We start from the raw sequence: 14,798 nt of genomic DNA, 5'->3' as shown, positions 1-14,798 counted from the left end.
TCCTTCAGCTGCTGAACGACCGCGCCAACAGCTCTATCCGATGCATCAGTGACCAGGGCCAGCTTTGCGTCGCAGTCTGGATGTGCTAACATGGCGGCTTGACAAAGGCTGTTTTTGCAGCTTTCAAAAGCCTCAACTTCCCGTGCTGTCAAGTTGACTGGACTGAAACCCTTGACAGAACCAGATAGTAGTTCGTTTAAAGGTGCCTGGTAAGTCGCTGCGCCGGGAATAAACCTACGGTAAAAATTCACCATGCCTAAGAAACGACGTAATTGTTTTACCGTCGTTGGAATGGGAAATTCCTTAATGGCATCTACCTTAGACGGCAGTGGTGTTGTTCCCTGAGCTGTGATGCGATGACCTAAGAACGTGACCTCGGATACACCGAAGATACACTTAGAGCTGTTTATAACCATTCCGTATTCTCGGAGTCTGGTGAAGAGCTGGTGGAGGTGCATCTCGTGGGTCTGTTGGTCTTTTGAAAATACGAGGAAATCGTCCAGGAAAGCATATGTGAAGTCAAGACCTCTGAGCATTTCGTCGACGAAACGCTGAAACGTCTGTCCGGCGTTACGAAGTCCAAACGTCATGTATGGAAATTCATAAAGTCCGAACGGCGTTGTAATAGCGGTCTTCGGAATATCCTCTGGATTCACCCTGATTTGGTTGTACGCCTTTTCCAGATCTATTGTGGAGAATACAGTACAGCCGGAGAGGCTGTGAGTGAAGTCCTGTATGTGACGGATGGGATACCTGTCTGGAATCGTGCGAGCGTTGAGCATCCTATAGTCGCCACAAGGTCGCCAGCCGTCATTTTGTTTGGCGCTAGGTGTAAAGGCGATGCCCATGGTGATTCGGAAGGACGACAGATACCACTTTGCAGCATGGTTTCAAATTCAGCCTTCGCAATTTTAAGGTTGTCTGGTGCTAGCCGGCGAGGTGTACAAAATACTGGTGGTCCAGGTGTTGTTTTAATGAAGTGCATCGTATTGTGTGAGTGTGTACGGTGTATGCCAGGTGGGCGAGTAATATCGGGGTACTGTCGTAGTATGTCGTGGTATGCAGAATTACCAGAGATTACCTTTACCGATGATATTACGTCTACTGAATGGGCAGACGAAGCCGGGGACGTAAGCGTAGTTGTGTTGTCGATAAGACGCTGGTTTCTGCAATCAACAATTAAATTGTAATAAGACAAAAAATCCACGCCTATTATCGCCTTCGTAACGTCCGCAATAATAAATCTCCAAGTAAAGTCACGACGTAACCCTAAGTTTAAATTTAAATTAATAAAACCGTAAGTATAAATTTGTGTACCGTTTGCCGCACTTAACTCGAACTTCGTTTTCTCACGTCGTCCTGATAAGGCTGATCGGGGGAAAACGCATAGATCGCTGCCGGTGTCCACTAAAAATTGGTTTTTGGTTCTGCGATCGGTCACGAATAAGCGGCCGGTACTCGGGCAATCACTGGCCGCCATTACTGATCGCCCTTTGCGTTTCCCGACGCTCGGTAGTCACATGGCGGTATACACTTTTTAGCACGTTCGCCGAAATGTTGATGGTACCAGCAGTGTGATGAAGATTTTGATCGCGTAGAACTCGAGCGATGACGACTGCGGTTCCGGTATCTAGACCGTCCGCGCTCTCTCGACATCCTTTCTATTTTTTCGGTTAAACTAGCGACTTGTTTAGCCAGGGCTGCAATTTCGGTATTTTCACTGCTATTACTCGTGACGGCTGATGTTGACGCCATTTGAGGTCCGACCACGTCGCTAATTCGGTCAGCTAATTCCGCCAGATCGTCCATCGTGCTTTTCGATTGCGAAGCAATAATTGCTTGCATATTATGAGGGAGTCGACTTGCCCATATAGTGCGCAGAAAGTCTTCTGGTACTCCAGGTCCAGCTAAGTTCGTAAGATGCCTGTAGAACTGTGAAGGTTTTCTGTCTCCTAATTCCTCGTGCATGAGGAGCTGCTTTAATTTCTTCTCCTTGGAAGCAGATAATCTTTTTATCAACTCGCTTTTTAGCCTTTCATATTTATTAGTAGTTGGGGGGTAGGTGATTATGTCCTCCACCTCGCAAGCATATTGAGGGTCCAAATTCCCCGTTACATAATAAAACTTGGTCTCGTCAGTTTTTATATTTGACAGAGCAAACTGTGCTTCCATCTGGGAGAACCAAAGAGCTGGTTTCTCGGCGTAAAATGGTGGGATTCTTACACCAACCCGAAATGATTCATACGTGGTCTCACCCGCATGTTCCGGAACGTTCGGTGCCATTTCGATGCGTGCTTTAGACTCGCTCATCTTGCTTGTGTTCTTCGGGGTCACCAGTTGTAGGGTTATGTACAATTAAGAAGGAGTATTGAGCGAGTAAAAGTTGAAGAGAAAGAGTTTATAGATAGAAAGGACAGTTTATTGAAAGTCACAAGCACACACACACTAAAAGTCAGAAGAAGAAGAATAAGTTTAGAAGAGGCACAGAATTACACAGAGACAGTTACAAATTATAAATTATAAAAATAGGAGGCGGCGGATACAATTTCTTAGAATTTCGAATTGAGTTAATAGCGTGTAAGCGTACAGCTGACTGACTCGATCGGCCGGTGCATCGTCCATCGGCGCGACGCAAGCGCCGCCCCTCTGTGACGTAGTCGTTCGAGACAATGGGACCGGGCAGCGGCCGATCTATTTATTAACTACTAATAATTATGTTTGCGTGTCCGCTTTACATACAAATAAATATGTGTATTATTTTACAATATATTTTTTATATTTATTTATTTTTATATTTATGAAAATATATAATTATGCTACAATGTTAAATACCACGTTAATTCGTTGTTCACAGCAAGCACTTCTTAAACCATGTATTATAATTATAATTGGTCTTTTAGGCTTTGTTTATACATTTTTATATATTCACGTAATAATTGCCACTAAATTCATTGACCTTGCTAACACGCAGCCTCGAGGTGGACTGTTATGAAAGATATGATAAAATATATAAGATGAGATCATAAATATGCACAGAATACGTATGCAATATTAGTTTTTTGTAAAAACTACAAAAATAAACCACTGAAAATACGAAATTGTTAACTTTTTTATTTTGACAACTGCGTTTCACTTAATAAATAATTAAACAAATAACAAAATAAATATATCATAAGGCACAAATATCTATTAGACAAATTAAAGGATAAATGTGTATACATATACGTAATTGCGTATATGTGTATGTAGTCTGTGTAATGTTTTATTTTATTAATTTAAGGTATTTCTAATGCATTTTTTAAAAATTTAACTGTGCAAAAATTCATTCTTCTTCGTCCACGCAATAGGAATAAAAGTAGATAATCCTATGTAATAAATTAGTATACAGGTATAACCTAAAAGTTCAGTATCTATAATAACAATAATATGACACTCAACTCAATTAATATAACATGTTAGTAAATATGTACAAGACGTGTAGAATACAATTTTATTGGATCACAGAGCTAGATGTGATTTTTTGTTTAAATATAACAGAAAGAAACATTCCAAAATACCTGTAATTTGTCATCGGCTAGAGAATTGAGTACCAAATCTACTCCCTTTCCGTTTGTTTCTTTTCTGACCATGGCTTCGAATGATGTGTCACGAGAATTACCAATATGATTGTCTGTGAAGGAGACATTAGAGCTTAAACCGGGATTACCATACAAATAAAATCTTACTATACATATTTTTCTATTCTTGTTAATGCTAACTGGTTCCTGAGTGACTACAGATTTACATAATTATAACTGCAAATCCCCAATAACAGACATTTCTTCGTATCTTTACACTTACCTTTTTATATAACGAAACATATTAAGGAAGAAAACCAATATTACCTTCAAGTTGAGGGAAAAGTCTTTTTATGAAGGCTCGTTTCTCAGGAGTACCAACAGTAGTGAACACTTTGCATCCGAAGTGAAGAGCCACGCTGATTGCAGCTTGACCAACACCACCAGAACCCGCATGGATCAATATTGATTCTCCTTTTTGGATCTTGCCTACCATCACCTGTTCAAATGCATTAAATATAATTATAGAAAAATATCTTAAATATAATCTGTTAAGATAAGAAATTTTATTACTGCATTACATATCAGTTTTTACCTGCAGTGTCGGAAAAGAATCATTAATCGGTAGGTATTTAGTATGTTGTGGCTTTTGTAAACACAAAAATTCGTAAGCTATCTAACCAAGGAAGTAGTTAAATACATGTAATAGCTCACTTACCAAGCCATAGTATACAGTTCCGTATGCCACAGGCACACTTGCAGCCTCTTCGAAAGTCCATTCATCAGGGAAGCTCCATAAGAGCGTCTTATCTGCTACCACCATGTTAGCCAAACCGCTATTACTTACCAAGCCCATAACTCGAGTACCACTGAATTAATATATTATAATTAAAAATTATTTATAAAATAACTATAAGATATCAACAGAGACGAAATTAAAGGTAATCGACTATATTTATTAACATAAGTCATTTAACAATATTTTTGGATTTTTTTTTTAATCATTTTAAATTTAGAACTCACTTGCACGTTCTGCCGACGATTTCAAGCCCTTGCACGCACTCTTGCGCAAGCCTGCCTTTTGCGACGGCATCGACCGACACGCGTCCAATTGCCGTCATTACGTCGCGGAAGTTTAAAGCTGTGCAGTAAACCTGCATAGAAAAATATAACCTACTTTTTACAAAAATAACTTTTGCAACCAGGCCAATATATATTAAACGTCCTATTATATCGCCACCCTAACTATATAATCATACTAACTACTTGACTTTATCTTAAGACAGTCTAAGGATTTCAAAAAGTCATCAACAATACTACAATTGTACAATAGCTTGATACGAAGTAAACTTGAATATTGTTGTCAAGTATGGTCCCCCGCTTACAAGCTCCATATTGAGAGAATAGAACGTGTTCAAAAGAGACTCGTTAAACATTTGGTATTTCGTTTTAAAGCTTCAAATCAGCTAGAGTCCTACAAAAACAAACTAATTTTTTTTTAAATGAAGCCACTGGTGATTCGAAGATCTCTACTGGACATGAAATTGATTTATAAAGTATTTAATGAAAACATCGATGACGATAGACTGTTGAGTAGATTTAATATTAATGTTCCTAGAAGACCACCTCGCAACCCATGTCCTTTCTTTAAAATTGACTGCACTCGAACGAAACTTGGACAGAATGCTCCAATATCGCGAATATCCCGAGAATATAATTATTGTGTAAAAAACACAGTAACACTGGACATTGGTTGTGACGGGCTCTCATCGTTCATGAAAAAATGTGATATTTCTTTTAGTATAAACTGTTAATTTGTTAAAAAAATGAATTAGTTACTAACTTTTGTTTCTGTTTTTGTTTTTTATTTAAATATTTTTATTTTCTGTTTTTATTCTATTTTTGATTTGTATATTTTGTACATTTTTACTGGTGGTAGGGCTTTGTGCAAGCTCGTCTGGGTAGGTACCACCCACTCATCAGATATTCTACCGCAAAACAGCAATACTTGATATTGTTGTGTTCCGGTTTGAAGGATGAGTGAGTCAGTGTAATTACAGGCACAAGGGACATAAAATCTTAGTTCCCAAGGTTGGTGGCGCATTGGCTATAAGCGATGGTTGACATTTCTTACAATGCTAATGTCTAAGGGCGTTTGGTGACCACTTACCATCAGGTGGCCCATATGCTCGTCCACCTTCCTATTCTATTCTATTTGTAATTGTGTTTGTGAATGGTGTGTTCTCCTGTAATTGGTTGTGCATAGTTAGTTTTAAGTTAATGTAAAAAGTGATTTGAATGTGTGTTATGTACAACTGTTGGAGATCCAAATAAATAAATCGATAAATGTACTCATAAATGTAATTTCTTTATCATCATAAAACAAAGACACAAAAGTCACTCTACACACGCTCACACACACAGCCACACATAGACATTTTTAATAACCTTGTAACTACTGTGGCTCACATTCTTCTAATTGTAATTTAATATGAGTATTAATAAAATTGCTTTTAGGTTTTTTTTTATAAAATAAGTAGTCTGTAGCGACAGTACATAACACATCAGACTACATTCAATATTAAAAACTTATGTAACATCTTATTACATGTTTAACTTACATTTACAAGAATATTTCCTGGGTTCTTACAAACTTGATTAACTCTTATGGGTCCCTCCAGCCAGGTCAGCGAGGAGAGGTCTCCAATAGTGACTGTGTTCACGTAGGCGTGATGGGCCTTGACTGTATCCAAATCACCGAGGAGTAAGTGACGGTACGTGCCCCATTGACCCTGAATATAAAAAGTATATTTTACACGATTTTATAAAATTATTTTTAAAATTTATTGCCAGCCAATAACAGTTCGATTTAATTTATGTGATCACAAATGTAGGCGCTTAAGAATCGAAGCATTTACGACGTAAATAATACTAAATATTTTTTACTTTCCCATTATTTTTGGGTCGTGATTTTTAATCAACATTAACAAAGCCCATTTGACGCTTCCAATAGATTGAAAAAAACACTAAATGATGAAATATTAATATAAATAATTGAACCTATCGATAAATTTAAATAACAAAAGAGTTTTCTCTGCTAAAATCTTACAACGTTTTACACTTACGTCTTGATAAACATTTATCGCCAAATCCATATTCAACTGCTTTTCGTAGAATTCTAAATCTGGATGGAATGGTGGAGCTGAAGGATCGGCAATTAATAGACCATATATTGTTTCACCTCCAGGTTCTTTTCTCAGACAGTTAATTAGACCTAATAGACCATTTACAGGCTATATAAAACTACTTTTTTTCCAATATTAAGACCTTGCTTTACTTTGTCTATCCAATCGTATGTTTCATCGCTTGAGATGATATTGATAAATTTAGCTGGCTTTACACGCTATCGTTTTCTGAAGAGAACCACGTATTCGAAGCCAGTATCTTGTACGGTAATGATGTCGTATTTTTCGGAAAAATCTTTTGGATTAATTGGTTCTTTTTCACGGCTCATGATAAACCCTCTGTCGCATAGAGATGTAAATGCATCTTTAAGTACCTACAGACAATGAACTTATTAAGTAATTGTTTAATGAAGTAGTAATTCTTTTTTAACTTACCATAGTTAAAAACAAGATTTATTTTAAGCCAAGCTAATTAACTAAGCTATAAGAGTCATACTTACTTCGTCTCTCTGGAGCAGATTAGCACCGATAAGTACTAAAATATTGTTTTCTCCAATAATTTTCTTATTTTTCACATAAATATTTGATGGCAATTCGATAAGATCCTCACACAAAACAAACATTCAGCTTTTATCAACGGTAGGTCACCTAAGACGTCTGCTACTTTATCTAGTATAGGTTCAAATCCAGCAGTTTTATATTCATCGTCAACAATTTCAATGCTTTTAAATTTGTAAATTTGCATGTTTTCAAGAATGAGCTGAACATTGCTTCTGAGGACGTCTTCAATCTAGAAATTATTTAGTTTAGTTTTGTTATAGATTATTTTGCTATCTTTAATTTGACTAAGTAATACTTAAATAAAAAAAAGTGCGAGTAATGACTAATTTTAAAATATTTGTATTAAAAAATATTTATACTTTTACCTTCATCTTAGACTTTCCAAAGTTAGGGATGAATATATTTTTTTCTAAGACTGGTACGCCAAGAGAAACCCTTTTTGAAATTGGTTTGGCGTGTAAACCTCGAATTTCTACACCACCAGCTCTAGCGAATAAGAAAAATAATTAAATTAATCCCACCACAATAATATCAGAACGTTGTATTTAAAAAGGATCAAATATAATCTTGATATATTATTATATAATTTATATATATTTTTCATTTAATTAAGGATTTTGCAAGGTTACCTGATAACGTCAATAGTAGGGTTAACCCTAATCTCAAACGCTTGGGTCGTAGGATTAGGGTTCATTTTCGACAAAGCGTCATAGTGCATATTAACATCAATACATAGTTTATCAATCCTGGTAGGCACGAAAAGTCCTCGGGTGTCATTACCAATGATCTTCATCTGCATCATACAGTCCAAAAATGTGACCCAGTTGTTGACCCAGGCCAACCAACCACGGGTGCCCTCCACGTTACTTTTGATTACACCTGTGATGAACCTGGAAGTAGCCGCTGTGAATAAAATGAGCTTAATTTACTGATTAATCAAAACTCAAATGAGCATATTGCGTTTGTCGTCATGAATATATTATAACATAGCCGTTCTTATTTCTACAATTAACTAGATATTTTTGAAATAACAATCTTGTTAGCAAAATACGTCTACTAAAATAAGACTATGAAATACTACATTTTATTTTGCGGATAGGTATTTTTAATATTAATGAGTTTTCATAAATATGATTGTGATGCTAGTTCGTGACTACACTGTGGATTACTATACAAAAATTATTGGAAAATTATATATAAGCCCACTGTATGAAAATTATCAATTTTACGTTAAGTTTTCCAAACTAAATGTATTTATTCCAGCCAAGTGATGATATGGGTATTATAATAAAAAAGCACTATTTATTTGAATTTAATGTGTATACCTATACTGGTAGCCTCTAAGACGTAACTCATTGTAGAAGTCCTTTGTAAGTAGATGTTTAACATTGGGGCCTGTGGATTCAGGCTCAACTGGAAGCACACGGAAATCCTGTCCAACGTTCTTCTTTGCGTAAATAGTTCCAGTGACAATTGATGCTCCGCTTTCAAAGATCTGTTCGATTATAGAATTTATTTAACAATACTACAAAGTTAAATGAAAATTTCAATATTTATATTTTATTTTTAAATTTATAACATACTCATTACAAAATAAAATAAATAAATGTGAATTTGACAGCAGTTAAGAAGCTTTGGCTTGAGGGATTTTGCTTTTCTGCATAGGCTTTACTTGTCGATCTTGCTCAATTCAATTCTGATATTTTCAGTGCTCTCTCTGTTTTATTAAGTATTTATTTCACGCTGGTATAAGAATAAGAATGCAAAAATTTGCAAAATGTACACCACTGTTACACAAAAGACCGGTGTTCGAAAGTGACAATCGTTAACTAGCGAGACGGGAGCATTTACTTCCATTTTTTGACAAGTGCAGCGTGCATGTCAACTAAAACTAATTGTGGGTTGCTGTATAGAATAATTGATTGAAGCCGAACCTAAACTAAAATTTTAAGGTATCGAATGATGTATGATATACGTATGAGTATGATTAACGCAAAAGTCACCAATTTAATTTGGTGCAGGACGGTGTTATTTTACACTCTTGTAAACTTTTTTTTTTAAGTTAAGAAAAAAGTTTTTTTTTAATATGCTATTTTTTTCTACTCTTACCCAATAATAATGTGCAACGACAAAAAAGTGTATCCTATTTATTACCTAGTTATGTTAGCCCAAAGCATTTGAAAAAAAAAAAAAACAAAATGGCCGGGCGAAGGCGGATTTGCTGCGCCATTAATTCCTGCTCCATTTTAAAAGTCGAATTAACATTTAATGTGGTTAAGCGTATCTCGGGCTGGATCTGGCCTATGAATATTAAAATATATCGATCATAATTAATCGGGAGGACGCTTCCTTGTGACTGACGTTACACCGAAATTTTCACATTTTCAGATTATATTTTTTTGAATATAGAAAATCTATTTGAACAGGCAGGGGGGTTTGTATCTTTGTACCTGTCCGGTATAAGAGATATAAACTTACGGGTACGCGACCCCGCCTTCCCCGAGCTACTTATGCTACACCCTGTGTCTTCCGTGTCATAAGTATCCTTATACCTTGAATTCCTACCAAATTTCCTCAACATCCCTCTATCCTGAACTGGTTCCCTACTCTAGGTTGGGGAGGTCAGACGGCAGTCGCTCCTTGTAAAACCAGTACCCGCCATTTAATATGGAAAAGAAGAATTTTAGGTACAATGGCTAGGGCGTCGCCGCAAAACGACGCGCAGGCACATCGCCCTAAACCTGCGACAAGTGGGAAAGGGCTACCGTGTCAAGTACGGGCACGGCTAAAGAAGCAAGTACCTAAAAAGAAACTCCACTTTGCCACCTGGAACATCGGCTCTCTCACAGGTCGCTCCCTTGCACTGGCTGACGTACTGACGAAGCGCATGCTTCACGTTGCATTCTTGCAAGAAACTCGTTGGAAGGGGAACAAGTCCCGTGATATTGGACTGGGTTACAAGTTGATTTACTCCGGCTCCCCCTCAGGAAAGAACGGTGTGGTCGTAGTACTGTACGAGGAACTCCAGAACGGTATTCTAGAAGTCGATAGACAAAGCGACCGACTTCTTCGGGTGAAGCTACTGATAGAAGGAGTAATTACTCATCTTATCAGCGCTTACACTCCACAGGTCGGCAGCTCTGAGTGAGAGAAAGAAGCCTTCTGGAATAACTTGGAAGACATGTTCCGATGCATTACGAACACCGAGAGCATCGTGATTGGTGAAGATTTGAACGGCCATGTTGGTGAGGAGTCACGTGTAATGGCGGCTACGGCTATGGTCGTGAGAATGCAGAGGGGGATTCAATTCTCAGTACCTGCTTATTATCAGACCTTGCCATTGTTAACACTTTCTTCCAAAAGAATCCCGAGCACCTCATCACCTATAAAAGTGGGCCGCACTCCACTCAGATCGACTACTTGCTCATAAGAAGAAGCCGAATTGGTAAAGTGACCAGCTGTAAGGTAATTCCTGGGGAACGCCTCACAACACAACACCGCATCCTTGTCATGGATACGCTAGTAGTACCAAGTAAAAAAGTGCCTGAACGAAGAAGACCTAAAACTAAATGGTGGCTGTTGAATGGACCGAAACAGCATGACTTCTGTAAAGTCGTAGCTAGCTCAAACTTAAGCACAGACACTGAGGAATCAGTCGATAGTAAATGGTCTAGGATCCAGTCAACAGTGAACACCATTGGAAAACAGATGCTTGGCACTTCGAAGGGAGGCGGCGTCATCGACAAGGAGACGTGGTGGTGGAACGGCTCAGTACAGGAGGCTGTTCGAGAGAAAAAGACACAGTTTAAAAAGTGGCAAGCGACCAAATCTCCTGAAGACCGGGCCGCATATAAAGCAGTTAAATGTGCCACTAAAGGAGCAGTTGCCAAAGCCCGCAACCAGACGTTGTCACCTCTTTATGACACGCTTGAGACAAACCTGGTGGTATAAATCTGGTGGTAGGATGTTAAACGTCCGCCTGGCTTGTTACCACCGTACGCATGGTGAAAAACTCGTGAAGTGGCTTGCAGCCGCGTTTCGAGGTCAGCCAGCGTACAGCCAGAGCCCGAGCGAGTATTGCCGCGATGGGTGTTGGTCCAATGGAGACGGCTGTTGAACCAATGCCGGGGGAAACTGTATTGACCTGCCGGACAGGGAGACCCGAAGAAACGGCTGTTCCGCTGGCCGCCCGTGGCATAGTACAGGGGCCCGAGCGTGCCTAACCAGCTCGTGAGGCTGCCCCACCAGGCCACGCATAATCTCGGGGTGGACCGTCGTGCCGGTTGGTGACCGGTAGGTGGGGTCCCAGCGGCCACTTCCGGGGGGGTTCGGGGGCCCTTCCGTTCGGCGGGTCAGTGTATTTTTCCTTTTGGCAACCACTTGGGGAAACACGCCTCCACACTTTGCCCATCCCTATCGTTGCAATACATCGCTCGCTTCACGTCTCTTTTCCATTTTATTTTTCCCAAATGGCGCAACAATACAGAAATAACGGTCGTACAGCGGTGCACACCCCCACCATACCCTCGCTGTTTGAGGTCGAGTTCTCTAACATCCGTGGACTCCACACTAACCTCAACGCTGTCCACCACCATCTCGAGACAGCACGGCGAGCAATGTTGTTTCTCACGGAGACACAAATACTCCGTCCTGCCGATACCAGCTACCTTAATTATCCCGGCTACACGCTTGAAGAATCCTTCAAAGCGAAAGCCGGAGTATGCTTGTTCGTCAGGACGGATGTTTGCTGTCACCGACTGCGCTGCTTGGAGGACCCCTCCTTCTCCATGTTGGTGGTACGTGTGGACCTGGTTCGTCAGAGCCGAGTCTACGTGTGCCTCTACAGATCCCACAATGGTGACTTGGAGACAAGCCAATTATTTGACCATCTTAGTCGGGTGGCAGATGCTGCGCAAGAGCAATTTCCTAACGCGGGATTGGTGTTTTTGGGGGATTTTAACGCTCACCACGAATCATGGTTGAAATCCCTCAAAACTGACCATGCTGGAAGGACTGCTCATGCTTTTGCTCTCACACATGACTTGACCCAACTGGTTGATCAGCCCACCAGGATCCCAGACATTGATGGGCAAGCACCTTCTCTACTGGACCTTCTGCTGACTTCTCACCCGGTGGAATATCAGGTTGTGGTTCAGGCTCCTCTTGGCTCTTCGGATCACAGCCTTATATCTACCAGAGTGCCACAGGCCAAGCTGCCGCCACTAGCGGCATGCAAACGTCGCGTTTGGCACTATAAGTCGGCGGATTGGGACGGTATGCGCGATTACTATGCGTCGGTCCCTTGGAAGGAACGTTGCTTCAGTGTGACCCGACAGCTAGTGCCGCTGTTGCTGACGAGATCATGTTGGGAATGGAATACTACATTCCTAGCTCAGATCTCGTCAGTAGGAGTACGCGTAACCGTTGGTTCACTCGTGAATGTGCCGATGCTGTATCATCTAAGCAGGCGGCATATCGCAAGTGGATCAACGGCTGCATTAGCGGGGCATCTAACATTGACTCACTGAAAGCAACTTATAATAAAAATTCCAAGTCCTGTAGAAAGGCATACACGAGAGCGGATGCACAGCGCATTGTACAGATTGGTCATGACCTTGTTTGGCATCCTAGGGGCTCCCGTAGCTTCTGTCGTCTGACCAAGTCTGTGCAAAACAATTTCTGCCAACCTTCGCTGCCACCGCTCAGAAATCCGGACGGATCGCTAGCTCACAGTCCGCAGGAGAAAGCCGACCTCCTGGCTAAACTCTTTGCCGACAACTCTGTGATCGATGATTGTAGTGCGCAGCCACCAACAATACCTTCATGTGGCCACACGATGCCTGACATCAAGATCAGGCAACGTGATGTGCGTGCGGAGCTGCAATCACTTGATGTACGGAAAGCTAGCGGTCCCGATGGAATACTAGCCATAGTGCTGAAGAAGTGCGCAGCGGAGCTGTCTCCTGTGTTAACGCGCCTGTTCCAACTTTCTCTCTCTTCGGGATGTGTGCCGGAGGCTTGGAGAAGAGCTAATGTGCAAGTGGTTCCCAAAAAAGGGGATCGGTCTGACCCGGCAAATTATCGGCCAATAGCTATCACCTCAGTACTTTGTAAGGTGATGGAACGGATTTTAAACAACCAACTGATCCTAGAAGATCACTGTTTAATTAATGATCGTCAGTACGGGTTTCGACCAAAACGGTCCACAGGTGATCTTCTAGCGTACGTAACATGGAAGATGATGATGATGCAAGCATGGAGAATCGTTGGCTGTCAGCCTCGATATCTCCAAGGCTTTCGACAGGGTCTGGCACAAAAGTTTTCTCTCCAAGCTGCCGGCATATGGTCTGCCTGCTCAGCTATGCACCTAGATTGCCAGCTTCCTACACAAGCGTAGCCTTCATGTTTTAGTTGATGGTTGCGATTCACAATTCTATGTAGTGAATGCTGGGGTCCCCCAGGAATCTGTGCTATCTCCCACACTCTTTCTTTTGCATATCAATGATATGCTCTCTCTTGGGAACATACATTGCTGTGCAGACGTTAGTACAGTGCATGGTGGATACCACGGACGCGCAATGGCTGGGCGAGCGGAAATTGAGGAGAGGCGGAAGGATCTTGTCATTGAACTCGATAGGACGTTAGAGCTCATCGCCAAATGGGGCTCTAATAATCTTGTTGAGTTTAATGCCAAGAAAACACAGGTATGCGCTCTCACGGCGAAAAAGTCAATATTTTCCCCTCTTCCCTCCCTCTGTGGTACTCCGCTGGTGATGCAAAGCAAAATCGCCATGCTGGGGATTGACGTTCGCTACGACCTTAGTCCAAGGGATTACATCGAGGCTGTTATAAAAACAGCTTCACGGAAACTCGGAGTTCTGAACAAGGTGCGGCGCTTTTTCACGCCACAACAACTGTGCCTGCTGTACAAAACACAGTTACGGTCTTGCGTGGAATATTGCTCGCACTTTTGGGATGGCTCCGCTAAGTACCTACTTGAGGCCTTGGACCGGTTGCAGCGACGTGCCGTACGCATTATTGGCGACGTAAAGGTCACAAACACCCTTGAACCTTTACAATTGCGTCTTGAGATAGCAGCACTGAGCGCTTTCTATCGACTGTATCACGGCGAGTGCTCTGAGGAATTATTCTCTCTAATTCCTGCTTCCCCTTCCTTCTTAAGTCCACGCGAGCTGGTTCTCGATGTCACCGCCTAACTGTGACATCAATTCAATCGCGAACAAAGAAATTTGGCAACTCCTTTCTTTGTCGCACTTCCAAAAAATGGAATACCTTACCAGCTCACGTGTTCCCCTCCTCTTACAACCCGGGTTCCTTCAAACGAGGCGTGAAGAGGCATCTTGCGGGCCGGCAAGGCGAAGGCGGCTAGTGCAGAACGTTTTTCCCGTCTGTACTGGCCGTCGTCGCGTTTGGACTCTACTACCACTTACCATCAGGTGGAGTAGAGTCATTTGCCCTCCCGGCGAATATAAAA

The 14,798-nt window shown here is 41.0% G+C and overlaps 1 protein-coding gene across 1 annotated transcript; it reads right to left on the bottom strand.

The window, feature by feature from the left end:
- Nucleotides 1-1,114: 1,114 nt before the first annotated feature.
- LOC126775474 (uncharacterized) lies at nucleotides 1,115-2,343 on the bottom strand. The gene is made up of 2 exons (XM_050497446.1): nucleotides 1,318-2,343; nucleotides 1,115-1,166 (listed from the first exon to the last, which is right to left on the bottom strand). The coding sequence occupies exon 1, from the start codon at nucleotides 2,308-2,310 to the stop codon at nucleotides 1,480-1,482; it is 831 nt and encodes a 276-aa protein (XP_050353403.1). The 5' UTR covers nucleotides 2,311-2,343; the 3' UTR covers nucleotides 1,115-1,166; nucleotides 1,318-1,479.
- Nucleotides 2,344-14,798: the final 12,455 nt, after the last annotated feature.

Source organism: Nymphalis io, chromosome 18, assembly GCF_905147045.1.
Source record: "Nymphalis io chromosome 18, ilAglIoxx1.1, whole genome shotgun sequence".
Taxonomy (NCBI): domain Eukaryota; kingdom Metazoa; phylum Arthropoda; class Insecta; order Lepidoptera; family Nymphalidae; genus Nymphalis; species Nymphalis io.
The sequence above is the reverse complement of the archived record's forward strand: the minus strand, read 5'-3'. Positions and strand labels throughout refer to the sequence as shown.

What these genes read in the sequence shown, in the direction of transcription:
- LOC126775474 (XM_050497446.1), bottom strand. Translation starts at nt 2,310, where the DNA reads ATGAGCGAGTCTAAAGCACGCATCGAAATGGCACCGAACGTTCCGGAA.